The following is a 27066-nucleotide window of genomic DNA, read 5'->3' as shown; positions in this document are numbered from 1 at the left end:
AAAGAATGTTGTTATCTTTATCAAGGGTATCCATATCAGAAGCCAAATTATCAGCCCACTTAGCAATAGCACTACTCACCCAAACAGACGCCACAGCAGGTCTGAGCAATGCACCAGTATTAACGAAAATGGACTTCAATGTCGTCTCCAGCTTACGATCCGCCGGATCCTTGAGAGCAGCCGTGTCAGGAGACGGAAGCGCCACCTTCTTGGACAGTCGTGATAGAGCCTTGTCCACATTGGGGGACGACTCATTTTTCCCTGTCGTCAGAGGGGAAAGGATACGCCATCAAAATTCTCTTGGGAATCTGCCATCTTTTGTCAGGCGACTCCCAAGCCTTTTCACAAAGCGCGTTCATTTCTTGAGAGGGTGGAAACTTCACCTCAGGCTTTTTCCCCTTAAATAAGCAAACCCTTGTGCCTGGAACAGCAGGTTCCTCAGAGATATGTAAAACATCCTTGATAGCTACAATCATGTACTGAATACGCCTAACAACCCTTGGATGTAAAGTAGCCTCATTGAAATCGACATCGGAATCAGAGTCCGTATCAGTATCTGTGTCTGCCATCTGGGTAAAAGAACGTTTTTGTGACCCTGAGGTGGTCTGTACCTGAGACAAAGCCTCCTCCATGGATTTCCTCCATGTTTGTGTCTGCGAATCAGATTTATCTAGCCTCTTAGACAATAAAGCCACATTTGCATTCAGTGTACTCAGCATAGTCACCCAATCAGCAGTCGGCTGTGCCGACAGTCATACCCAAATCCCTCTCTGCGCCCCCAGTAACTTCCTCCGGGGAGGAACACTCAGCCTCAGACATGTCGACACGTAGTACCGACACACCCACACTTACACCGGTCAAAAACAAGGGGACAGACCCACAGGGAAGCCTGTAGAGAGAAACACAGAGGGAGTATGCCAGTTCACACCCCAGCGCCCATATACTAAAAGAGATAATATGTGTCTAGCGCTGTCTAAATAGGATAAAAGCACCAAATTTTATGTGCCCCTCCTTCCCCCCATTTTGCCCCCTTGTTACTTGAGGGAGCTTGGAGGTCCGGGCCAGCGTCTCTGCAGCACTGTGGAGAGAGAGAAAATGGCGCTGGTGAGCAGTGTGCGACTAAGCCCCGCCCCTTCCCGGCGCGCTGTAGTCCGCACAATTTGAAATTTATTATACTGGCGGGGGTATTCTATACTGTGCCCGGGCACCATATATTCGTTTTGCCAGTCCTCTGACCCCAGTAACTGCTGCCCAGGGCGCTCCCCCCCAGCGCCCTGCACCCTGTGAGTGCCGTTGGTGAAGTGTGTGTGGGAGCATGGAGCGCAACTACAGTTACTGAAGTCTTCTGCCGTCTGATGTCTTCGGTTCTTCTAATACTCACCCGGCTTCTTTCTTCTGGCTTCTGTGAGGGGGGTGACGGCGCGGCTCCGGGAACAAGCAGCTAGGCGAACCAAGTGATCGAACCCTCTGGAGCTAATGGTGTCCAGTAGCCTAAGAAGCAGAGCCTTTAACCAAGAAGAAGTAGGTCTGACTTCTCTCCCCTCAGTCCCACGATGCAGGGAGCCTGTAGCCAGCAGATCTCCCTGAAAATAAAAAAACCTAACAAAAGTCTTTCTAGAGAAACTCAGTAGAGCTCCCCTAGTGCGTGTCCAGTCACTCCTGGACACAAAGTCTAACTGAGGTCTGGGGGAGGGGCATAGAGGGAGGAGCCAGTTCACACCCGTTCAAAGTCTTTTTAGTGTGCCCAAGCTCCTGCGGATCCAGTCTATACCCCATGGTCCTTTTGGAGTCCCCAGCATCCTCTAGGACGTAAGAGAAATTATATATATATATATATATATATATATATATATATATATATATATATATATATATATATATATATATATATATATATATATATATATATATATATATATATCTAAAAAAAAAATAAGAATTTACTTACCGATAATTCTATTTCTCATAGTCCGTAGTGGATGCTGGGACTCAGTCAGGACCATGGGGAATAGCGGGCTCCGCAGGAGACAGGGCACATCTAAATAAAGCTTTTAGGATCACATGGTGCGTACTGGCTCCTCCCCCTATGACCCTCCTCCAAGCCTCAGTTAGGTACTGTGCCCGGACGAGCGTACACAATAAGGAAGGATCTTGAATCCCGGGTAAGACTCATACCAGCCACACCAATCACACCGTACAACTTGTGATCTGAACCCAGTTAACAGTATGATAACAACAAATGAAGTAGCCTCTGAAAAGATGGCTCACAACAATAGTAATAACCCGATTTTTGTAACAATAACTATGTACAAACATTGCAGACAATCCGCACTTGGGATGGGCGCCCAGCATCCACTACGGACTATGAGAAATAGAATTATCGGTAAGTAAATTCTTATTTTCTCTAACGTCCTAGTGGATGCTGGGACTCCGTCAGGACCATGGGGATTATACCAAAGCTCCCAAACGGGCGGGAGAGTGCGGATGACTCTGCAGCACCGAATGAGAGAACTCCAGGTCCTCCTTAGCCAGAGTATCAAATTTGTAAAATTTTACAAACGTGTTCTCCCCTGACCACGTAGCTGCTCGGCAAAGTTGTAATGCCGAGACCCCTCGGGCAGCCGCCCAAGATGAGCCCACTTTCCTTGTGGAGTGGGCCTTTACAGATTTAGGCTGTGGCAGGCCTGCCACAGAATGTGCAAATTGGATTGTGCTACAGATCCAACGTGCAATCGTCTGTTTAGACGCAGGAGCACCCATCTTGTTGGGTGCATACAATATAAACAACGAGTCAGATTTTCTGACTTCAGCTGTCCTTGAAATATATATTTTTAATGCTCTGACAACGTCCAGTAACTTGGAGTCCTCCAAGTCGCTAGTAGCCGCAGGCACCACAATAGGCTGGTTCAAGTGAAAAGCCGAAACCACCTTAGGGAGAAAATGAGGACGTGTCCGCAGTTCTGCCCTGTCCGAATGGAAAATCAGATATGGGCTTTTGTACGATAAAGCCGCCAACTCTGAAACTCTCCTGGCTGAAGCCAGGGCCAATAACATGGTTACCTTCCATGTAAGGTATTTTAAATCTACCGATTTTAGAGGCTCAAACCAATGAGATTTGAGAAAATTCAAAACTACGTTCAAATCCCACGGTGCCACTGGAGGCACCATTGGGGGTTGTATATGTAGTACACCTTTGACAAAAGTTTGTACTTCAGGAACTGACGCCAATTCCTTCTGGAAGAAGATTGATAAGGCCGAAATTTGAACTTTAATGGACCCTAATTTTAGGCCCATAGACAATCCTGCTTGCAGGAAATGTAAGAATCGACCCAATTGAAATTCTTCCGTTGGGGCCTTTTTGGCCTCACACCACGCAACATATTTTCGCCAAATGCGGTGATAATGTTGTACAGTCACTTCCTTCCTAGCCTTCATCAAGGTAGGAATAACTTCCTCTGGAATGCCCTTTTCTTTTAGAATCCGGCGTTCAACCGCCATGCCGTCAAACGCAGACGCGGTAAGTCTTGGAACATACAAGGTCCCTGCTGAAGCAGATCCCTTCTTAGAGGTAGAGGCCACGGATCCTCCGTGAGCATCTCTTGAAGTTCCGGATACCAAGTTCTTCTTGGCCAGTCCGGAGCCACTAGTATTGTTCTTACTCCCCTTTTCCGTATAATTCTCAGTACCTTTGGTATGAGAGGCAGAGGAGGGAACACATACACTGACTGGTACACCCACGGTGTTACCAGAGCGTCCACAGCTATTGCCTGAGGGTCTCTTGACCTGGCGCAATATCTGTCCAATTTTTTGTTGAGGCGAGACGCCATCATGTCCACCTTTGGTTTTTCCCAACGGTTCACAATCATGTGGAAGACTTCTGGATGGAGTCCCCACTCTCCCGGGTGAAGGTCGTGTCTGCTGAGGAAATCTGCTTCCCAGTTGTCCACTCCCGGGATGAACACTGCTGACAGTGCTATGACATGATTTTCCGCCCAGCGCAGAATCCTTGCCGCTTCTGTCATTGCTCTTCTGCTTCTCGTGCCGCCTTGTCGGTTTACGTGGGCGACTGCCGTGATGTTGTCCGACTGGATCAACACCGGCTGACCCTGAAGCAGCGGTTTTGCCAGGCTTAGAGCATTGTAGATCGCTCTTAGCTCCAGTATATTTATGTGAAGGGACGTCTCCAGGTTTGACCACACGCCCTGGAAGTTCCTTCCCTGTGTGACTGCTCCCCAGCCTCGTAGGCTGGCATCCGTAGTCACCAGGACCCAGTCCTGTATGCCGAATCTGCGGCCCTCTAACAGATGGGCACTCTGCAACCACCACAGGAGAGACAACCTTGTTCTTGGTGACAGTGTTATCCGCTGATGCATGTGCAGATGCGATCCGGACCATTTGTCCAGCAGATCCCACTGAAATGTTCGTGCATGGAATCTGCCAAATGGAATTGCTTCGTAAGAAGCCACCATCTTTCCCAGGACTCTTGTGCATTGATGTACTGACACAGTTCCTGGTTTTAGGAGGTTCCTGACAAGTTCGGATAACTCCCTTGCTTTCTCCTCCGGGAGAAACACCTTTTTCTGAACCGTGTCCAGAATCATTCCCAGGAACAGCAGACGTGTTGTCGGGGTCAATTGAGATTTTGGAAGATTCAGAATCCACCCGTGTTGCTGAAGCACTACCTGGGTTAGTGCTACACCGACTTCCAGCTGTTCTCTGGACTTTGCCCTTATCAGGAGATCGTCCAAGTAAGGGATAATTAATACGCCTTTTCTTCGTAGAAGAACCATCATTTCGGTCATTACCTTGGTAAAGACCCGAGGAGCCGTGGACAAACCAAACGGCAGCGTTTGAAACTGATAATGACAGTCTTGTATCACGAACCTGAGATACCCTTGGTGTGAGGGGTAAATTGGGACATGCAGATAAGCATCTTTTATGTCCAGGGACACCATGAAGTCCCCTTCCTCCAGATTCGCTATCACTGCTCTGAGTGACTCCATCTTGAACTTGAATTTTTGTATGTACAGGTTCAAGGATTTCAGGTTTAGAATAGGTCTTACCGAACCGTCTGGCTTCGGTACCACAAATAGTGTGGAATAATACCCCTTTCCCTGTTGTAGGAGGGGTACCTTGACTATCACCTGCTGAGAATACAGCTTGTGAATGGCTTCCAATACCGACGTCCTTTCTGAGGGAGACGTTGGTAAAGCAGACTTTAGGAACCGGCGAGGGGGAGACCTTTCGAACTCCAACATGTAACCCTGAGATATTATCTGCAGGATCCACGGGTCCACTTGTGAGCGAGCCCACTGATTGCTGAAAATCTTGAGTCGACCCCCCACCGCTCCTGAGTCCGCTTGTAAAGCCCCAGCGTCATGCTGATGGCTTTGTAGAACCCGGGGCGGGCTTCTGGTCCTGGGCAGGGGCTGCTTGCTGCCCTCTCTTACCCTTTCCTCTGCTTCGCGGCAGATAAGACTGTCCTTTTGGTCGCTTGTTTTTATAGGAGCGAAAGGACTGCGGCTGAAAAGACGGTGTCTTTTTCTGTTGGGAGGGGGTCTGAGGTAAAAAAGTGGATTTGCCGGCAGTTGCCGTGGCCACCAGGTCCGAAAGACCGACCCCAAATAATTCCTCTCCTTTATATGGCAATGCTTCCATATGCCTTTTGGAATCCGCATCACCTGACCACTGTCGCGTCCATAAACTTCTTCTGGCAGATATGGACATCGCGCTTACCCTTGATGCTAGAGTACAAATATCCCTCTGAGCATCTCGCATATAAAGAAACGCATCCTTTAATTGCTCTAGAGTCAATAAAATACTGTCCCTATCCAGGGTATCAATATTTTCAGTCAGGGAATCCAACCACACTACCCCAGCACTGCACATCCAGGCTGAGGCTATTGCCGGTCGCAGTATAACACCAGTATGTGTGTATATACTCTTCAGTGTAGTTTCCAGCCTCCTATCTGCTGGATCCTTGAGGGCGGCCGTATCAGGAGACGGCAACGCCACTTGCTTTGATAAACGTGTGAGCGCCTTATCCACCCTAGGGGGTGTTTCCCAGCGCGCCCTAACCTCTGGTGGGAAAGGGTATAATGCCAATAACTTCTTGGAAATTAGCAGTTTTCTATCTGGGTTAACCCACGCTTCATCACACACGTCATTCAATTCCTCTGATTCTGGAAAAGCTACAGGTAGTTTTTTCACCCCCCACATAATACCCCTTTTTGAGGTACCAGCAGTATCAGAGATCTGCAAAGCCTCCTTCATTGCCGTGATCATATAACGTGTGGCCCTATTGGAAAATACGTTTGTTTCTTCACCGTCGACACTAGATTCATCTGTGTCGGTACCCGTGTCGACTGACTGAGGTAAGGGACGTTTTACAGCCCCTGACGGTGTCTGAGACGCCTGAGCCGGTACTAACTGGTTTTCCGGCCGTCTCATTTCGTCAACTGACTTTTGTATTGTGCTAACATTATCACGTAATTCCATAACTAAAGCCATCCATTCCGGTGTCGACTCCCTAGGGGGTGACATCACCATTACCGGCAATTGCTCTGCCTCCACACCAACATCGTCCTCATACATGTCGACACACACGTACCGACACACAGCAGCCACACAGGGAATGCTCTAATCGAAGACAGGACCCTCTTAGCCCTTTGGGGAGACAGAGGGAGAGTTTGCCAGCACACACCAAAAGCGCTATAAATGTATATAAACAACCCTAGAAGGTGTTGTTTTTGATATAGGCGCTTTTAATATATCAATATCGCCAAATTATGCCCCCCTTCTCTTTGTTACCCTGTTTCTGTAGTGCAGTGCAGGGGAGAATCCTGGGAGCCTTCCTCACCAGCGGAGCTGAGCAGGAAAATGGCGCTGAGTGCTGAGGAGAATAAGCTCCGCCCCTTTTTCGGCGGGCTTTTCTCCCGGGTTTTAAGAAAACTGGCCTGGGTTAAATACATACATATAGCCTTAATGGCTATATGTGATGTATTTTTCGCCACTAAAGGTATTTAATATTGCTGCCCAGGGCGCCCCCAGCAGCGCCCTGCACCCTCCGTGACTGAATCAGTGAGACGTGTAGCAACAATGGCGCACAGCTGCAGTGCTGTGCGCTACCTTCATGAAGACTGAGGAGTCTTCTGCCGCCTGCTTTCCGGACCTCCGATCTTCAGCGTCTGTAAGGGGGGTCGGCGGCGCGGCTCCGGGACGAACCCCAGGATGACCTGTGTTCCGACTCCCTCTGGAGCTAAGTGTCCAGTAGCCTAAGACTCCAATCCATCCTGCACGCAGGTGAGTTGGAAATCTCTCCCCTAAGTCCCTCGATGCAGTGATCCTGTTGCCAGCAGGATTCACTGAGATTTAAACCTAAAAAAACTTTGTCTAAGCAGCTCTTTAGGAGAGCCACCTAGATTGCACCCTTCTCGGACGGGCACAAAAACCTAACTGAGGCTTGGAGGAGGGTCATAGGGGGAGGAGCCAGTACGCACCATGTGATCCTAAAAGCTTTATTTAGATGTGCCCTGTCTCCTGCGGAGCCCGCTATTCCCCATGGTCCTGACGGAGTCCCAGCATCCACTAGGACGTTAGAGAAATATATATATATATATATATATATATATATATATATATATATATATATCTAAAATAATATGTGTGTGTGTATATATATATTTCAAGAGGTTTCAAATGTCGTTGTGACAAATTAAAGATTAGGTCTTCTTTGTTTCTTGAATTTTTCTTCCCCCTCTTGTTTTTGTTGTATACAAGTACTGAATAAAGGCTTGAGTTTTGTACCGACCAACAAATACAACGAATTCAACTGGAAGAGGGACGCCCATAAGTTCTCTAGGAATTTGAGATTAAAAGAACATTTTCAATACCAACAAACACCCGCAATGTCCACCATTCTGGATCCTTTCTTAAAGTCATCTTCGAGCTCCAAATATGATCCTGTCTCCAATAATGCTTCATTAAAAACATTTGGACGACTACTGGATGGTGCAGTCTCAAGATATACAGCGGCACCAGGAGCCATTCGACACAACTTGACGAGAGAGGAAACTTTGGCTTTACGTGATCTAGCCCAATATGACGACATAGTTATCAGGCCAGCCGACAAGGGCGGTGCCATCGTCATCCAGGACATTGTGGACTACCGATCAGAAATTGAGTCACAATTATCTGATAAATTGGTCTATCTAAAATTACCTAGAGATCCTACTGAGCAGTATCAACTAGAATTAAATAGTATTCTTAAAAAAGCCTGTGATGACCAGTTGATTTCTAGTAAGGTATATCACAAACTGGTGGTACAATTCCCGAAGGTCCCTGTCCTATATACCCTGCCTAAAGTGCATAAAGATAGGGCATACCCACCAGGTCGCCCTATCGTGTCAGCACGGGAGTCACTGTATCAACCAGTGGCTCAATTACTTGATTGTATCTTACAACCACTTTTATCTAAAAAGAAAGCATTTCTTAAAGACACCACAATGTTTCTGTTAGAACTCTCTAAATTTGTTAGAGTTGTTCCAGGAACATTGATGGTATGTATGGATGTCTCCAGTCTGTACACCTCCATACCCCATGAAGGGGGTTTAAGGGCCATGCGCCAATTCCTCGAAACATTCTTAGATGCTGAAGAATTTAATCATGATTTGTTCTTGACCCTCTTAGAACGGACATTACAAAGAAACTATTTTTTGTATGATGGTAGTTTCTACCTGCAGCTACGGGGGTGTGCCATGGGGTCGCCTGTGGCCCCCTCGTATGCTAATGTTTTTATGTTTAGTTTCGAAGATGTCATGTTCTTTGAGGATCTGGAAATCTGTCACAATGTATTATGGTATACCAGATACATTGATGACATGTTCATGTTATGGACGGGTGGTGTAGAGAAGTTAGAACAGCTGATGGCAGTGATTAATGGTGTAGAGTCTCCTATTCGCTTGACGTACACTTACAGTCTATCAGAAGCAGTTTTTTTAGACGTCAAGATTTCATTGAATAATTGTACTTTTGAGACTGAAGTACACCATAAGACCACTGACCGTAACACCCTGCTTCAAGCATCTAGCCATCATCCTGATTCCTTGAAAAGGGGCCTCCCACTCTCTCAGATGATGAGGATTGCCAGAATCACCAGTGATTCTTCCAAAGTTGAAGGGCATATAGACAACCTCATAATTAAATTCCTTGATAGAGGTTATGATAGGGCTGTCTTGTTAGAACAAAAACTTAAGGTATTAGGTATGTCTCGCACAGAATTACTTCACCCACATCGTAAAGTTGAACAGGATGTAATACCTATGGTATCAGATTATACAGTAGCCAGTCCCATCATTAGAAGAGCTACAAATGCGCTGTGGCCATTAGTTAAGTCCGATCCGGATCTACCAGTTTTTAGGAACAGTAGACCCATAGCGGCCTTTAGGAGAGGAAGTAACCTGCGTGATCGTCTGGTTCATACAGACATCACGGGCCTTGGGGTCTCTAGACCACAGAATGTATATACTAAAAAACCAGGTTGCTATAGGTGTGTGAACTGTGCTACATGCACTCACTTAATAGCCTGCAAATCCTTTAAGCATCCTCACTCTGATAAGACATATGAAATCAGACACATACTTACTTGTAGTACTTCATTTGTCGTTTACGTAATAGTTTGCCCATGTGGGCTTTACTACGTGGGTCAAACTATACGTAAATTTAGTGAGCGTATGGCGGCGCATCGTTCAGCCATACGTCTCACGTTAGAAGGGAGACATATTGATCAACCAGTGGCCAAACATTTCAGGGAATCGGGTCACCCCCTGTCCTCCCTGAGATATTTCATTATTGATCATGTTCCAGCATCATTACGTGGGGGGAATAGATCCAAGGATCTGTTAATTCGAGAATCTCAATGGATTCTGCGACTGGATACCATCTACCCTATGGGTCTTAATGAAAAGATAAACTGGAACACCCTGTAATACTGTTTTTTATTTTTATTTTTAAAAGCAGATTATGGTAGTGTCAGTATTTGAAGGTATTTTGATATAGATGGTTTCCATCGATTGGCCCCTCTTTGTACATTTGTGATAGTTTGTTATTTATTATATTTATTTGCACTTGTTTTTGTGGATGATATTATCCATATGCATGCCATGTTTTCACAATGTCTGGTCTGCTGTGTGTGCCCTTATCTCCCCGTTCATAGGAAGCACGGCGTCTGTGCATGCGCACTAACGACGGCTGTGTTTAACAGGAAGCCCAGCAGGTGAGACGCAAGCTCAGCGTCTCCATGGTTACGGTTCCTGTCTGCACAGGAAATTCGTCATGGTGGGCTGCCGGCGCTGGAGGGACTGATGAACGGAAGAGATCAGGTGAGTAACCAGCAGGTATTTAAATGTGTGTTTGTCCCTGTTTTATCTGTTACTGTCTGTTTGATCCTGACGAAGGGGCTGTGTCCCCGAAAACGTGTACGTTCGATTTCAATACAACGTTTGTATATCTACCAGTCCCTGAGTGCCGTTCTTTTTGGAGAGATATGAAGTGCTTTGAAATGGACACCGGGGCAATTGTTCTTTGAATGTGAGTGCCGACTGAATTGGAACTGTATATATATATATATATATATATATATATATATATATATACACACATATATATTTTTTTAGATATATAGAAAATATATATATATATATATATATATATATATATATATATAATATATATATATATATATTCTATATATCTAAAAAAATATATATGTGTGTGTATATATATATATATATATATATATATATATATATATATATACACATACATATACACACACACATATATTTTTTTTAGATATATAGAAAATATATATCTATATATCTATATATATATATATATATATATCTAAACAAAAAATATATATGTATGTGTGTGTATGTATAATTATATATATATATATATATATATATATATACACACATACACACACACACACACACACACATATATATATATATATATATATATACACATATACATACACACATTATTTTAGACATATATATATATATATATATATATATTTATTTTTTTTAGATATATATATAAATATATATATTTTTTTTTAGATATATATATATATATATATATATTTTTTTTTATATTTTTTTTAGATATATATATATATATATATTTTTTTTATATATATATATATATATATATTTTTTTTATATATATTAGATATATATATATATATATATATATATATATATATATATATATATATAGATAATATATATAGAATATATATATATATAAATATATATAGATTATATATATATATATATATATATATATATATATATATATATATATATATATATATATATATATATATATATATATATATATTTTATCTATCTATCTCTATCACACACACGACAGTATCACTGGACTGGACTTATACGCCAGTACCACTGTAATTATACAGCAGGATCACTGGATTTATACGCCAGTACCACTGGAATTATATGGCCAAATCACTGGAGTTATACATCCAACTCACTGGAATTAATTGGCAAAATGGAGGTTGAGTGCTTCCATCGTCATGTGAAGCTGAGCCACTAGTCATGAACATAGGCCAGGACCTTAGCCGTTCCTTGCCCCTCCGTGTCGTAAATAGCATATTGGCAAGTTTACGTTTCTCCTCAGACCATTTAAATTTATTTTTTGGGGTCTTTTTATTGAACATTTTCCCTTTTTGGATTTGACATGCCCTCTACTATCACATTGGGCATCGGCCTTGGCAGACGACGTTGATGGCATTTCATCGTCTATGTCATGACTAGTGGCAGCAGCTTCAGCACTAGGAGGAAGTGGTCCTAGATCTTTCCCTATTTCATTCTCCAAATGTTTGCTCTCCATTATTTTTCTGGAGTTATACAATACAATATGCGGCACAGGAGAGCGTACCCCTACACCTCACAGGGCAAACCCTGTAAAAATTATTTGGATTAAATATTAAATAACCCCTTTATCTGGAGTAAATTATATACAGCACAGGACAGCACCACTGAACTGGATTTATACGTCAGGATCACAGGAATTATACAGCAATATCACTGGAATTAAATGGCAATATCACTGGAATTACACGGCAGTATCACAGGAATTACACAGCAGTAACACTGGATATATGGCAGCAGAGGACACCACCACTGTGACTGGTCACTGGACTGATGCTGCACAAGAGAGACACTACCTCTGGTCTGAAGCAAGACAACACAGCAAAACTGTAAGTGACTTATAAAGCAGCCAGCAGCACTGGGGACATATAGCAGCAAAGGACACCAACACTGTGACTGGCTGGACTGATGCAGCATAACACACCGACTACACTGGACTGAGCAGCACAAGACCGCACTAGAATCGCCACCCCACTTTCCCGCCCCCACACAGACACAGAGGACGGAGACACGTCCTCTCACTACACTCTCCGAGACTGGAGTGAAAATGGCCGTGACACGCGGCTCTTTATATGGAATCCAAATCCCGCAAGAATCCGACAGCGGGATGATGAAGTTTTGCCTCGTTCTGGTTTCAGAGTCAGGCGGGAAAAACCGAATGGTAAAGTCTGGTAGGGTTCGGTTCTCAGAGAACCGAACCCGCTCATCCCTACTAAGAACTACTTCAGCGGAAGACTATCTTGGCCTGTCCGCAGTGCGCCCTGCACAAAACTCCCAGGCAGGTTCCAGCAGGGTTACTACCTCTTCCTTTACCTTGAGTCCCATAGTCAAATACCTCGATAAACTTCATTATCAACCTTCCGACCTCCAAACTTTACAACCCAAGCTGAGTGATTGTAGACCATTTTTTAAAATGGCTCATTTCATTCTATTAAAAGCATTCCCATCGGCTCCAGTATTAGCACAACTCTATATAAAAAAAATATATATATTTTGTGTCCATGGTTGTCCTGAAGAAATAATTCAAGACCATGGAGAGTAATTTGTGGTGAAATTATGGCAATCCCTCTGTTCCCCTCTTCAAGTCAAGCTTACATACTTTTCTGCCTACCACCCTCAGACAAATGGTCAAACAAAGAGTTAATCAAGACCTCTAGAAATCTTTGGACAAAACTATTGCCCTAGGCAAATATTGCCCATAAACAGCAATTACAATATCTCCACCAAATCATCTCTGTCTTCATAATTTATGGTCTTCACCCATGGGTACCGGTCGTTTCTCCTTTGCCGGAAGCTTCCAATCCTGCCTCTGATGAAACTCCAAGTAGCTGCAAGAAAGTCCGTACCGCACTTGTGCAAGCGTCAGTCCATTACAAAGTGGGTGCCGACAGAAGGCGGTGAGCAATTCCCATGCGGAGACTAGGTGACCAAGATTACGTGTTCCCTTCATAAAATTCATCCCTTGCTTCATAGGGTCCTATACCATTGGGTATAAGTTACAGTTGCCTCCATATTTACAAATTCTCAACTCCTTCCATATTTGACTGCTCAATTCAGGAACTTATAAGTGACTCGGTGTTAAAACTGAAAGAGGAGTAGACTATGAAGTGAGGAAGATAAGGCCAATTGCAGTACTGAATTGATTGGAATGGGTACAGTCCTGAGGATCGTGACTGGTTAAAGTGATGTCCACATAACAGGGCTGATCCAGATATTCCATAAAGCCTTTTCAGCAAAACCGCAATAATGACCAGGGGTCATCAACAAATGGAAAAGGGTCTTTGTTATGTCACAAAGCAGGATGGCAGGCCCTTTTACTGTACCTGGTGCTGTCAGTTCCTGTCCTGTCATGCTTTCTCTGCAATCAGATGAGCCTCACACTCCCTGTCATCTGCTCTATTCTACTCCAATCACAGTGTACCTTTAGCCATATGACTTCCCTATCCAATCCTGACTCTGAGCACCCTATTTAAACTCCCCACTCTCACACTGACAGTACAACTTCCAAGTTTCCAGTTAAGTGACAGCAGTCACCTCAGTTACCTGCCTGTTACTGCTGCTCCCAGCCGATGGGATACCAGGAGGGAAAAAAGCACCCCCCCCCCCCCTTTGTTTGCTGTGACCCCCTCCCCTTTTCTAGCACCTGATAAGCATCTCCAGAGTGATTGAGCTGTTACCACTGTTTGTTTGCATGTGTGAGAAGGCATTCAATGGGAGCAGCATTTGGAAGGCATGCTGGTCCTTGTAGTGTTAATAGGAGATCTTATGGGGAGCGCTCAGGTAAGCTAGCCCTCAATCTGAATGTATTTATGTATGAGCCATTATCATGAGGCCTTACTGTAGACAAATCAAATGTCTCCATGTGGGCACTGCTATTATGTAGTTTAGGACTGCTGATATCAGAGAAGCCGTGAAGTGGCTCAGCAGCTTCCCATGTATTTGCAAAGGGGACACGCTGTCGGTATACCGCTGTCAGGATACAGACAGCCGGTATATCGTATGTATTCCCTCTGACTATAGCACTGCATACTCTGCAAGGGAATCCTAGGTCTCCACCCTATTCTCAAACTGCAAGAATTCCCAGCTGACTTCACTCAGAATGTTTCCACATTTTTCCAGCTCTTAAACACCAGTGTGCTCCCTGCTCTTAACATTTACAGAGTTCTTTCCGGTCTCAGCCCTTGTATACTCCATGCCATGACAGCATGCTTTCATCGTTAGCAGCTAGGCTCCTGACCACATAGTTCTCAACTCAGCCAAGATCCTTAAAGGGGAAGGCACACACTCATAGCGGGTTTAGTTCTTGGACTATTTGTTATTGGGGTATTCGCACCCTACTTTTTAGACTAGTTGTAGACATCAGCAGTATGCTACCACAGTCAGGTAGCAAAGCTATATTTAGCCTAGTATTTGTTTTGTCCCACCTGTAGTCCCTGTATGAGAAAGCATCATTTCATTCCCAAGCTTCATATATTCCAGCCATAGGGAGAGCTGCCCAGTGGATCCAGTTGTGGGTAAGAACAAAGACCAAATCCAACATAGCTAATATGCGATAGCTTCCATGGAGTTTGAAAACTAGTATAATTATTACAATTTTATTTCATATCACTGAAATAGCCCATGTCAGCAGATATTCTCCATTTAGGTTTTGAAGGACAGCTTGGGATGTTTCTTGTGAAGTTTTTTCCTGTCTATTCAAATGACCAAGGTCTAAGCTCATTTGAGATGCTGGCTAAGGAGTTAAAAGGAAATTAAATTGTAATAATTTGACTATTCTGCAAATGTACTATAAAAATAACAATATGCAAAAATGTGCTTGCTTGATTCTACCCATATTAACGTCCAGTTTCAGGCAAACACTTGGGTAGCCAATTGGTAAATTGGTAATTTTTTATTTTTATTATTTTTTTTTAATTTTTTTTTTTTTTTTTTTAAGAGCATTAGAGAGGCCGGTGCCCATTAATTCTGAAGGTCATCCATTAAAAAGATACTAAAATTCTAAACACAATTTCGATGTTAAATCAAAAGGAAAACAGAAGAACATTCTACCCAAAATCTGGAAAACTGCAGTACTGCTTTCAAACAACAAATGCGAGTCCTCTTACTCTACACATCAAGCAACTAAAATCTGAGTAACCTTGGGGGTTATTCAGATCTGATCGCTGGGCAGCGATTTTTGCAGTCCTGCAATCAGATAGTCACCGCCTACAGGTGGAGTGTATTTTTACTGTGCAAGTGTGCGATCGCATGAGTAGCAGAGCTGCACAAACTGATTTTGTGCAGTCTCTGCGCAGCCCAAGACTTACTTATCCTGTGCAATTGAACCCTGCTGATCGGGGCCGGAGCCGACGTCAGACACCCTCCCTGAAAACAGTTGAGCCTGCATGCATGCATTTTTCCGGACACTCCCTGACAATGGTCAGTTGCCACCCACAAACGGCCTCTTCCTGTCAAACTCCTTGCGAACTCCCGTGCAAATGGATTCTACGCACCATCCTGTTGCAGCCGTGCAATGCGGTGCATACGCAGTTCATATCTGATCACTTACTGTGCAAAAAGCGATCAGATCTGAATGACCCCCCCTTGACACATCACTTCTGTGTTAAGAACGCTGCAAGACCTTTCCACTTCGCCTGCATTTAGTTTACCACAAACATCTGAATTCTCAGCTGTACTAGTGTCATTTTACCTTTATATATTTTTTTTGAAAGTGCTGTCTGAATTACCATTGCTTTTTCCTCTACTCTCACAGGATGGCGGTCATTAGGTCGACATGAGTTAGGTCGACATACATTGGGTCGACCATGTTTGGTCGACATGGAAAAAGGTCGACTTGAGTTTCACAATTTTTTTTTTCCATTTTTTGACCTTTTTCATACTTAACGATCCACGTGGACTGCAATTGGGAATGGTAACCTGTGCTGAGTGCAGCGGTAACAGAGCGAGGAACCGTGCCCGCATGCGAGGGGTCATGGTGCACTAATTGGGGTCCTTGTCACTTTTCAAAGAAAATGACACTAAAAAAACAAAACTCATGTCGACCTAGCACATGTCAACCTAATGACCATGTCGACCTAACTCATGTCGACCTAATGAGCCACACCCACTCTCACAACCTTTCAATTCTATCAGTCTACTTTTACACTGGAAGAAAGAATTCTGCACCTTTTGTTTAAGATCACACAGGCAGTGTTGCTAAGAAAATAAATCTGTATATAAAAGCCACCCCACTATTAAAAAGGAGACAGAATTCAACTTTTTAAAAAGGACCATTTTATTACTATTAAAGTTCAAACTACAGTACCCCAGCATATTACAGTGGATAAAACTGCTGCTATAAGATCTGCGGTACAAACAAGGTGATATAATAGAATGTTTTTTTATGCTAATATTTTAAGAAAATATACGGTTGTAAGTAAAAATCGTATTCTGGGGGAGGGGTTGTATGAAGACAGACAATTGAAAGTATTTAATTAAAGTATTTCTTTATCTGTACAGATTAGCTACAACAGTGGTTCCATGTCACCCTGGAGTGCCGCGAAGCCCTTGCAGGGGTGCCATGGATTGTTGGTCCAGGACCAATTCAAATTATTTATGGTCAATTTAATAGGCAAAAACCAGTGCTGGTGGCTGCCAATCATAAAATATGTGGACAAACAGAAGCAGATCTTGTCCCTCACCACACAACTGAACCTAAAGGATGACATATAAACATATAGTGCATCCGTAAAGTATTCACAGCAATCAGAGGCGTAACTGACGCCAAGATACCCGCGGCCGGCAGCTGGATTTCATGGTGCATTGAATGACAGGAAGGTGCTGCGCTCTCCTCGTCTCACATAGTAGCGGGCAGCGCCAGCGGTGAGTGGGGTCTCTCTGTGGGGCAATGTTTATCTGGAACTGTGGGAGCATATATGTATCTGGCACTGTAAAAGGGGGACTCTGCCTGCGTACTGTGTAAAAATTGAATGAAGGTGTGCTGAGAGACGACACAAGGGAGAGGTGATAGTCATATTGGCACACCACATTTTCAGTGGCCACGCCCCTTATAGTATGTGACCATGGCCATTATGGTGCGTGGCCATGTCCATTTTTTCAGAGGCGCACACACACATGCTTAATATTGTGGGTATTTTTTTTCTTGGGGGCGGGGGGGGCGCACCAGTCTTCATCTTGCCCTGGGCTCCGAAAATCTTAGTTACGCCTCTGACAGCACTTCACTTTTTACACATTTTGTAATGTTACAGCCTTATTCCAACATGGAATAAATTCCCTCAAAATTCCACACACACACACACACACACACACACACACACACACACACACACATACATACCCCATAATGACAATGTGAAAAAAAAGTTGAGATTTTTGCAAAATTTTTTATTATAAATAAAAAACTAAGAAATCACATGTACATAAGTATTCACAGCCTTTGCTGTGAAGCTCAAAATTGAGCTCAGGAGCTCACCAAGCTCTTGTTCCCACTGATCATCTTTGAGATGTTCCTACAGCTTAATTGGAGTCCACCTGTGGCAAATTCAGTTGATCGTAGATGATTTGGAAAGGCACACACCCGTCTATATAAGGTCCCACATGTGACAGGGCATGTTCGAGCACAAACCAAGCATGAAGTCAAATGAATTGTCTGTAGACCTCAGAGGCAGGATTGTCTCGAGGCACAAATCTGGGGAAGGGTACAGAAAAATATCGGCTGCTTTGACGGTCCCAATGAGCACAGTGGCCTCCATCACCCATAAATGGAAGACGTTCGGAACCACAAGGACTCTTCCTAGAGACGGCCGTCAGTCTAAACTTAGCGATTGGGGAAGAAGGGCCCTAATCAGGGAGGTGACCAGGAACCCAATGGTCACTCTGTCAGAGCTACAGCATTCCTCTGTGGAGAGGGGAGAACCTTCCAGAAGGACAACCATCTCTGCAGCAATCCACCAATCAGGCCTGTATGGTAGAGTGGCCAGACAGAAGTCAGTCCTCAGTAAAAAAGCACATGGCAGCCTGCCTGCCTGGAGTTTGCCAAAATGCACCTGAAGGACTCTTAGACCATGAGAAACAAAATTCTCTGGTCTAATGAGACAAAGATTGAACTCTTTGGCGTGAATGCCAGGCATCATGTTTGGATGAAACCAGGCACCGTTCATCACCAGGCCAATACCATCCCTATAGTGAAACATGGTGGTGGCAGCATCATGATCTGGGAATGTTTTTCAGTGGCAAGAACTGGGAGACTAGTCAGGATAGAGGGAAAGATGAATAGAGGGAAAGATGAATGCAGCAATGTACAGAGACATCCTGGATGAAAACCTGCTCCAGAGGGCTCTTGATCTCAGACTGGGGAGACTGCATCTTTCAGCAGGACAATGACCCTAAGCACACAACCAAGATATCAAAGGAGTGGCTTCAGGACAACTCAGAATGTCCTTGAGTGGCCCAGCCAGAGCCCAGACTTGAATCCGATTGAACATCTCTGGAGAGATCTGAAAATGGCTGTGCACCACCACTTCCCATTCAACCTGATGGAGCTTGAGAGGTGCTGCAGAGAGGAATGGGCGAAACTGCCCAAAGATAGGTGTGCCGAGCTTGTGGCATCATATTAAAAAACACTTGAGGCTGTAATTGCTGCCAAAGGTGCATCAACAAAAGTATTGAGCAAAGGCTGTGAATACTTATGTAAATGTGAGCTCTTATTTTTTTTAATTTTAATAAAGTTGCAAAAATATAAAAAAACACTTTTTTCCCCCCATGTTGTCATTGTGGGGTATTGTGTGTAGAATTTAGAAGGCAAAAATTAAATTTATTCCAGTTTGGAATAAGGCACTGTAATTTACTTAATTTAATATTAATTTTGAAGTTCCTCAATCATACCTCTTTCAGACCACCACCTCTGAACACGGGTTATTGACACATGAAAGCACATAACCCATGTCATGTGCAGTCTGTAAGGTGCAAGGGTTGAAATACCAGGTCGAGTGACCCGGTATTTCAACCCTGGTCGTGAGCAGAGTTGAACAGGGAGAGGGAGAGAGAATACGCTGGCCGGGCACTCCTGTACCATCCTCCTCAGCACGGTGCTGTACCTGCTGCTCTTCCCCCATGATCCCAGATACCCACACCAGCTGCTGCAGGGACATCGCCCTGGCCTGGGTGGAAAACTGCAGCACAACCAATGACACCTCAAACGGTAACCACATGCCCTGCCAGAAGCAGACGGGTATGTAATTCATAGGACTCGTTATCGTGGACTGAGACTGAGCTCAGTGAGGCAAAATACAGTTCCATTCGGTGAAGACCAGGAACTGTTTTACCCCCACACACTATATAAAATATATATATTTTACACATACATACATACATACATACACACACACACACACACACACACACACACTTCCATCTCCCCGTCTGTACCCGTTTTAGTTTCACTTACTTTACACTAATCCTGCACCACATCATCTGCAGTCTAGGGTGTGCCAATCACCGTGCCTGGGTGCTGTTATTTAGAAGGGGGTATGTTTATTATGGGGAGAAGACCACTATATCCAGTAAATGGCTTGTTGGGATTTACAATTAGTTTTAAGTAATTGGGGTTTTAAATGTAGCAACTAATCTTGCCTGATTCATATTGAGGCCTATATATCATGGGGCATTACATTTTGTGCCATGGAGTCTTCCTATTTACCCATCCCCAAAGTTGGTCAAAATTATGGGACGGTGTTGACAGTGATAGCTTTTTCTTGGCTGCCTTCTTCCTCTGTTACACGCTTATATGCGACTTCATGTATGCAGATTGCTGGCTGCACACCACAAATCACTTTGGTTGTGTGCCAGTGCAGCTGCATGTTCTGCTCATTAAGGTGCACACATGTTTTCTCTAAAGCAACATACTTCAAAATACTCATATCCACTGGTGTTGTTATCAAAGGTTTTACTAGTATTTAGTATTGTCACCAGTAGATCGTTTATAAATGGGTTTAGTGGTACCTATTGTTTCAAATGTTACACTAATGACACCTTGCAACGGTCACCCACTATCTCTCTGTCAACTGACTCCCACTATCCATATGTACCCTTGGGGGTACTATTGTAAGGCCACACCCCTTTTTTTGTGGGTTCCATTATAATATTTATCCCATGAAGGGGCGCCAAAATCTAGATTTGCTTACCAAAAAATGTAAGCTTGACCCGGCCCTGGAGAGAAGTGAGGCCATGTCCTGCAGGAAGCCAGTGAGAGCTGTGAGGGGAGGGGTCTGAATCTCCCTGCAGCTCTCTAATGCGCAGCTGCTAGACACACGTAACAGCACTATACATACACACAGGAATAAATCAGGCTAAGGGGGATATCCAATTATCCCCGGTAAAACATCGGGTCCGAAAAACGTCCGTTTTCCGACGTTTTTCCGATGTTTCACTGTTTTTATCTTTTTCTTTTGGGGGGTGGGGGGGGGGGAGGGGGGGTTTAACAACCTATCCAGATTGATCGCTTGTAAAAAAACAAAAAAAAAAAAAACGTTCTCCTGAAAACACACAGGTTCAGTGAAACCTGTGTGTTTTCGTGTGCGGTGCGGTTTCCGGGGATTCTGCTTCGCCTGCCGGAGGCAGGTGAAACTAAATCCCAGATAAGCTGCGGCACGCGCCGGCTTATCAGGGCTAATTAGCTAGCCCCCGGCGGGACAATTCGCCCCGGTAAATTTCTGGGGCTAATTGGATACCCCCCTAAGACTGGTAGAAGTGTGAAGACTGGAAACCCAGCATCTTTTGTAAATGTATTTTACATTCAAAGATAGTATATAACCATTTCAAACTCACCATTCCTTGTTGACAGCGAGAACCTTTCTTTGAGATTTTGAACCCCAGTAGACCATTCACAACTAGAAAGAAGGCTCCACTCACAGCAAAAATACTGGGTAGTAGTATATAGAAATCAAGGAAGAAAGGCTTGTAGTTCTTATACAGCAAAATTATAAAGTATACAGCATACAGCAGGGCAGCACCAGAAGCCTACAAAAAAGAAAAAGAAAGAAAAAAAAAAAACTATAAATTAAATCACCTGAATACTAGAAATTTTAAGGAAGCAGCTTTCCTAGATCTACATCTACGAAGTGCATGTAACATCGCTGTAGGGAGGGTCTGAGAGGTGTTTCTGCTAGTGCAAATAATTCAAACATTAAAGTACTTTTGTTTCATGAATTAAGTCAATCTTCTCGTATCTGAACATGCTTAATATAACATGACATTATTATATAACATGATATATATAATATAATATGAACAAATACAATAATTTCACCTATCTAAATGGATAAATTACAGCACACCCCAGCATCAGTCTCTGGCAGGGGTGGATTGGGATAGAGAATCAGCCCGGGAAATTTCTGGATGCAGCCCTATTAGAGGCGGAGTCTGTTGAGAGGGTGGAGTCTGTCACGGGGGAAAGGAAACTCACTCCTCATAGGGCCTGATTCTGTTGGATGCAGTTGCAGTCTTCCTTGGGTATTTTACAGAAATTGGGTCTGCTACTTTCTGTTAATGTAGCTCCATAGTGTACATCTGTGCGTATGAATGACAAGGACTGAGACGCCCACTGTCGGTGTCTACAGACGCTGCAATCATGCTTTGTGCGTCATTAGATGCCACCATCGGTCACACCACTGACACTTTCACCAGCCCTATGCTAGGTGTAGATCATCCGTCTGAGTATGGCATCCAATGTGAGCAATTCAGTGTCCCTATACGTAACCACCATCAGCAACACGCCCATGTCACTCCTATAACATGTTCATTCTATGTTACAACTGCGTCTGATTTAGTGATGAGCAGGTTCGGTTCCTCGGAAACCAAACCCCCCCCGAACTTCACCCATTTTACACGGGTCCGAGGCATACTCGGATTCTCCCGTATGGCTCGGTTAAACCGAGCGCGCCCGAACGTCATCATCCCGCGGTCGGATTCTCGCGAGATTCGTATTCTATATAAGGAGCCGCGCGTCGCCGCCATTTTCACTCGTGCATTGGAAATGTTAGGGAGAGGACGTGGCTGGCGTCCTCTCCGTTTATTAATGTTGCTGCAAATATTTGTGCTTATTGCTTAATTGTGGGGACTGGGGAGCAGCTGTATTATATAGGAGGAGTACAGTGCAGAGTTTTGCTGATCAGTGACCACCAGTTTTATCCGTTCTCTGCCTGAAAAATGCTCCATATCTGTGCTCAGTGTGCTGCATATATCTGTGCTCACACTGCTTTATTGTGGGTACTGGGGACCACCAGTATTATATAGGATGAGTACAGTGCAGAGTTTTGCTGACAGTGACCACCAGTATATATAGCAGTACGTTACGGAAGGCCACTGCTCTACCTACCTCTGTGTCGTCAAGTATACTATCCATCTAGATTCTATACCTGTGGTGCATTTTAGTTTTGCAGTTTGCTGACAGTGACCACCAGTATATATAGCAGTACGGTACGGAAGGCCACTGCTCTACCTACCTCTGTGTCGTCAAGTATACTATCCATCTAGATTCTATACCTGTGGTGCATTTCAGTTGTGCGCAGTATATATAGTAGTAGGCCATTGCTATTGATACTGGCATATAATTCCACACATTAAAAAATGGAGAACAAAAATATGGGAGGTTAAAATAGGGAAAGATCAAGATCCACTTCCACCTCGTGCTGAAGCTGCTGCCACTAGTCATGGCCGAGACGATGAAATGCCATCAACGTCGTCTGCCAAGGCCGATGCCCAATGTCATAGTAGAGAGCATGTAAAATCCAAAAAACAAAAAGTTCAGTAAAATGACCCGAAAATCAAAATTGAAAGCGTCTGATGAGAAGCGTAAACTTGCCAATATGCCATTTACGACACGGAGTGGCAAGGAACGGCTGAGGCCCTGGCCTATGTTCATGGCTAGTGGTTCAGATTCACATGAGGATGGAAGCACTCATCCTCTCGCTAGAAAAAAAGAAAAGACTTAAGCTGGCAAAAGCACAGCAAAGAACTGTGCGTTCTTCTAAATCACAAATCCCCAAGGAGAGTCCAATTGTGTCGGTTGCGATGCCTGACCTTCCCAACACTGGACGGGAAGAGCTTGCGCCTTCCACCATTTGCACGCCCCCTGCAAGTGCTGGAAGGAGCACCCGCAGTCCAGCTCCTGATAGTCAAATTGAAGATGTCACTGTTGAAGTACACCAGGATGAGGATATGGGTGTTGCTGGTGCTGAGGAGGAAATTGACAAGGAGGATTCTGATGGTGAGGTGGTTTGTTTAAGTCAAGCACCCGGGGAGACACCTGTTGTCCGTGGGACGAATATGGCCATTGACATGCCTGGTCAAAATACAAAAAAAAAAAAAAAAAAATCACCTCTTCGGTGTGGAATTATTTCAACACAAATGCGGACAACAGGTGTCAAGCCGTGTGTTGCTTTTGTCAAGCTGTAATAAGTAGGGGTAAGGACGTTAACCACCTAGGAACATCCTCCCTTATACGTCACCTGGACCGCATTCATCATAAGTAAGTGACAAGTTCAAAAACTTTGGATGACAGCGGAAGCAGTCCACTGACCACTAAATCCCTTCCACTTGTAACCAAGCTCCTGCAAACCACACCACCAACTCCCTCAGTGTCAATTTCCACCTTACACAGGAAAGCCAATAGTCCTGCAGGCCATGTCACTGGCAAGTCTGACGAGTCCTCTCCTGCCTGGGATTCCTCCGATGCATCCTTGAGTGTAACGCCTACTTCTGCTGGCGCTGCTGTTGTTGCTGCTGGGAGTCGATAGTCATCCCAGAGGGGAAGTCGGAAGACCACTTGTACTACTTCCAGTAAGAAATTGACTGTCCAACAGTCCTTTGCGACGAAGATGAAATATCACAGCAGTCATCCTGCTGCAAAGCGGATAACTCAGGTCTCGTCAGCCTGGGTGGGGAGAAACGTGTGTCCGGTATCCGTTAATTCACAGGCAACTAGAGACTTGATTGAGGTACTGTGTCCCCGGTACCAAATACCATCTAAGTTCCATTTCTCTAGGCAGGCGATACCGAAAATGTACACAGACCTCAGTAAACCCGTGTCCTAAAAAATGCAGTTGTACCCAATGTCCACTTAACCACGGACATGTGGACAAGTGGAGCAGGGCAGACTCAAGACTATATGACTGTGACAGCCCACTGGGTAGATGTATTGCCTCCAGCAGCAAGAACAGCAGCGGCAGCACCAGTAGCAGCATCTCGCAAACACCAACTCGATCCTAGGCAGGCTACGCTTTGTATCACTGCTTTCCATAAGAGGCACACAGCTGACAACCTCTTACGGAAACTGAGGAACATCATCGCAGAATGGCTTACCCCAATTGAACTCTCCTGGGGATTTGTGACATCGGACAACGCCACCAATATTGTGCGTGCATTACATCTGGGCAAATTCCAGCACGTCCCATGTTTTGCACATACATTGAATTTGGTGGTGCAGAATTATTTAAAAAATGACAGGGGCGTGCAAGAGATGCTGTCGGTGGCCCGAAAAATTGTGGGCCACTTTCGGCATTCAGCCACCGCGTGCCGAAGACTGGAGCACCAGCAAACAGTCCTGAACCTGCCCTGCCATCATCTGAAGCAAGAGGTGGTAACGAGGTGGAATTCAACCCTCTATATGCTTCAGAGGATGGAGGAGCAGCAAAAGGCCATTCAAGCCTATACATCTGCCCACGATATAGGCAAAGGAGGGGGAATGCACCTGACTCAAGCGCAGTGGAGAATGATTTCAACGTTGTGCAAGGTTCTGCAACCCTTTGAACTTGCCACACGTGAAGTCAGTTCAGACACTGCCAGCCTGAGTCAGGTCATTCCCCTCATCAGGCTTTTGCAGAAGAAGCTGGAGACATTGAAGGAGGAGCTAAAACAGAGCGATTCCGCTAGGCATGTGGGACTTGTGGATGGAGCCCTTAATTCGCTTAACCAGGATTCACGGGTGGTCAATCTGTTGAAATCAGAGCACTACATTTTGGCCACCGTGCTCGATCCTAGATTTAAAACCTACGTTGTATCTCTCTTTCCGGCAGACTCAAGTCTGCAGAGGTTCAAAGACCTGCTGGTGAGAAAATTGTCAAGTCAAGCGAAACGTGACCCGTCAACAGCTCCTCCTTCACATTCTCCCGCAACTGGGGGTGAGAGGAAAAGGCTAAGAATTCCGAGCCCACCTGCTGGCGGTGATGCAGAGCAGTCTGGAGCGAGTGCTGACATCTGGTCCGGACTGAAGGACCTGCCAACGATTACTGACATGTCGTCTACGGTCACTGCATATGATTCTGTCACCATTGAAAGAATGGTGGAGGATTATATGAGTGACCGCATCCAAGTAGGCACGTCAGACAGTCCGTACGTATACTGGCAGGAAAAAGAGGCAATTTGGAGGCCCTTGCACAAACTGCCTTTATTCTACATAAGTTGCCCTCCCTCCAGTGTGTACTCCAAAAGAGTGTTTAGTGCAGCCGCTCACCTTGTCAGCAATCGGCGTACGAGGTTACTTCCAGAAAATGTGGAGATGATGATGTTCATCAAAATGAATTATAATCAATTCTTCCGTGGAGACATTCACCAGCAATTGCCTCCAGAAAGTACACAGGGATCTGAGATGGTGGATTCCCGTGGGGATGAATTAATAATCTGTGAGGAGGGGGATGTACACACAGTGAAAGGGGTGAGGAATCGGAGGATGATGATGAGGTGGACATCTTGCCTCTGTAGAGCCAGTTTGTGCAAGGAGAGATTGATTGCTTCTTTTTTTGGGGGGGGCCAAACCAACCAGTCATTTCAGTCACAGTCGTGTGGCAGACCCTGTCGCTGAAATGATGGGTTCGTTAAAGTGTGCATGTCCTGTTTATACAACATAAGGGTGGGTGGGAGGGCCCAAGGACAATTCCATCTTGCACCTCTTTTTTCTTTCATTTTTCTTTGCATCATGTGCTGTTTGGGGACTATTTTTTTTTAAGTGCCATCCTGTCTAACACTGCAGTGCCACTCCTAGATGGGCCAGGTGTTTGTGTCGGCCACTTGTGTTGCTTAGCTTAGCCATCCAGCGACCTCGGTGCAAATTTTAGGACTAAAAATAATATTGTGAGGTGTTCAGAATAGACTGAAAATGAGTGTAAATTATGGTTATTGAGGTTAATAATACTATAAGATCTAAATGACCCCCAAATTCTATGATTTAAGCTGTTTTTGAGGTTTTTTTTGTAAAATAACACCCGAATCCGACAACATTTTTTCAGGGAGGTTTTGGCAAAACGCGTCCGAATCCAAAACACGGCCGCGGAACCAAATCCAAAACCCAAAAAATTTCTGGTGCACATCTCTAGTCCGATTAGACAACTGCCTGTAACCGCCTAAGAACGCCCAACAGCAATACCGGCAGTTTTGTTGGGCAGTGTGTGAGGAGGTGCTCTGTGTACAGGGAGCTGTGCGTCAGGGTGTGAGGTGCTGGGTACAGGGGGCTGCATCTGAGGTGCTGGTGAGGGGCTGGGTGCAAGGGGCTGTGTGTCAGTGTGTGTGGTGCTGGGTACAGGGGGGCAGTGAGTGAGGTACTGTGTCAGTG

The 27066-nt window shown here is 44.6% G+C and overlaps 1 protein-coding gene across 4 annotated transcripts in view; it reads right to left on the bottom strand.

The window, feature by feature from the left end:
* The window catches only part of LOC134909240 (tetraspanin-3-like), a 413151-nt gene that overhangs the window by 132459 nt on the left and 253626 nt on the right, over positions 1-27066 (bottom strand). For all 4 annotated transcript variants that reach the window (XM_063915945.1, XM_063915930.1, XM_063915922.1 and 1 more), the window contains one exon: positions 21288-21479. In XM_063915945.1, coding sequence (XP_063772015.1) covers positions 21288-21479 — 192 coding nt within the window. The remainder of the gene's footprint in view (positions 1-21287; positions 21480-27066) is intronic.

Source organism: Pseudophryne corroboree, chromosome 1, assembly GCF_028390025.1.
Source record: "Pseudophryne corroboree isolate aPseCor3 chromosome 1, aPseCor3.hap2, whole genome shotgun sequence".
Classification (NCBI taxonomy): domain Eukaryota; kingdom Metazoa; phylum Chordata; class Amphibia; order Anura; family Myobatrachidae; genus Pseudophryne; species Pseudophryne corroboree.
This window is presented reverse-complemented; position numbering and strand designations above follow the sequence as displayed.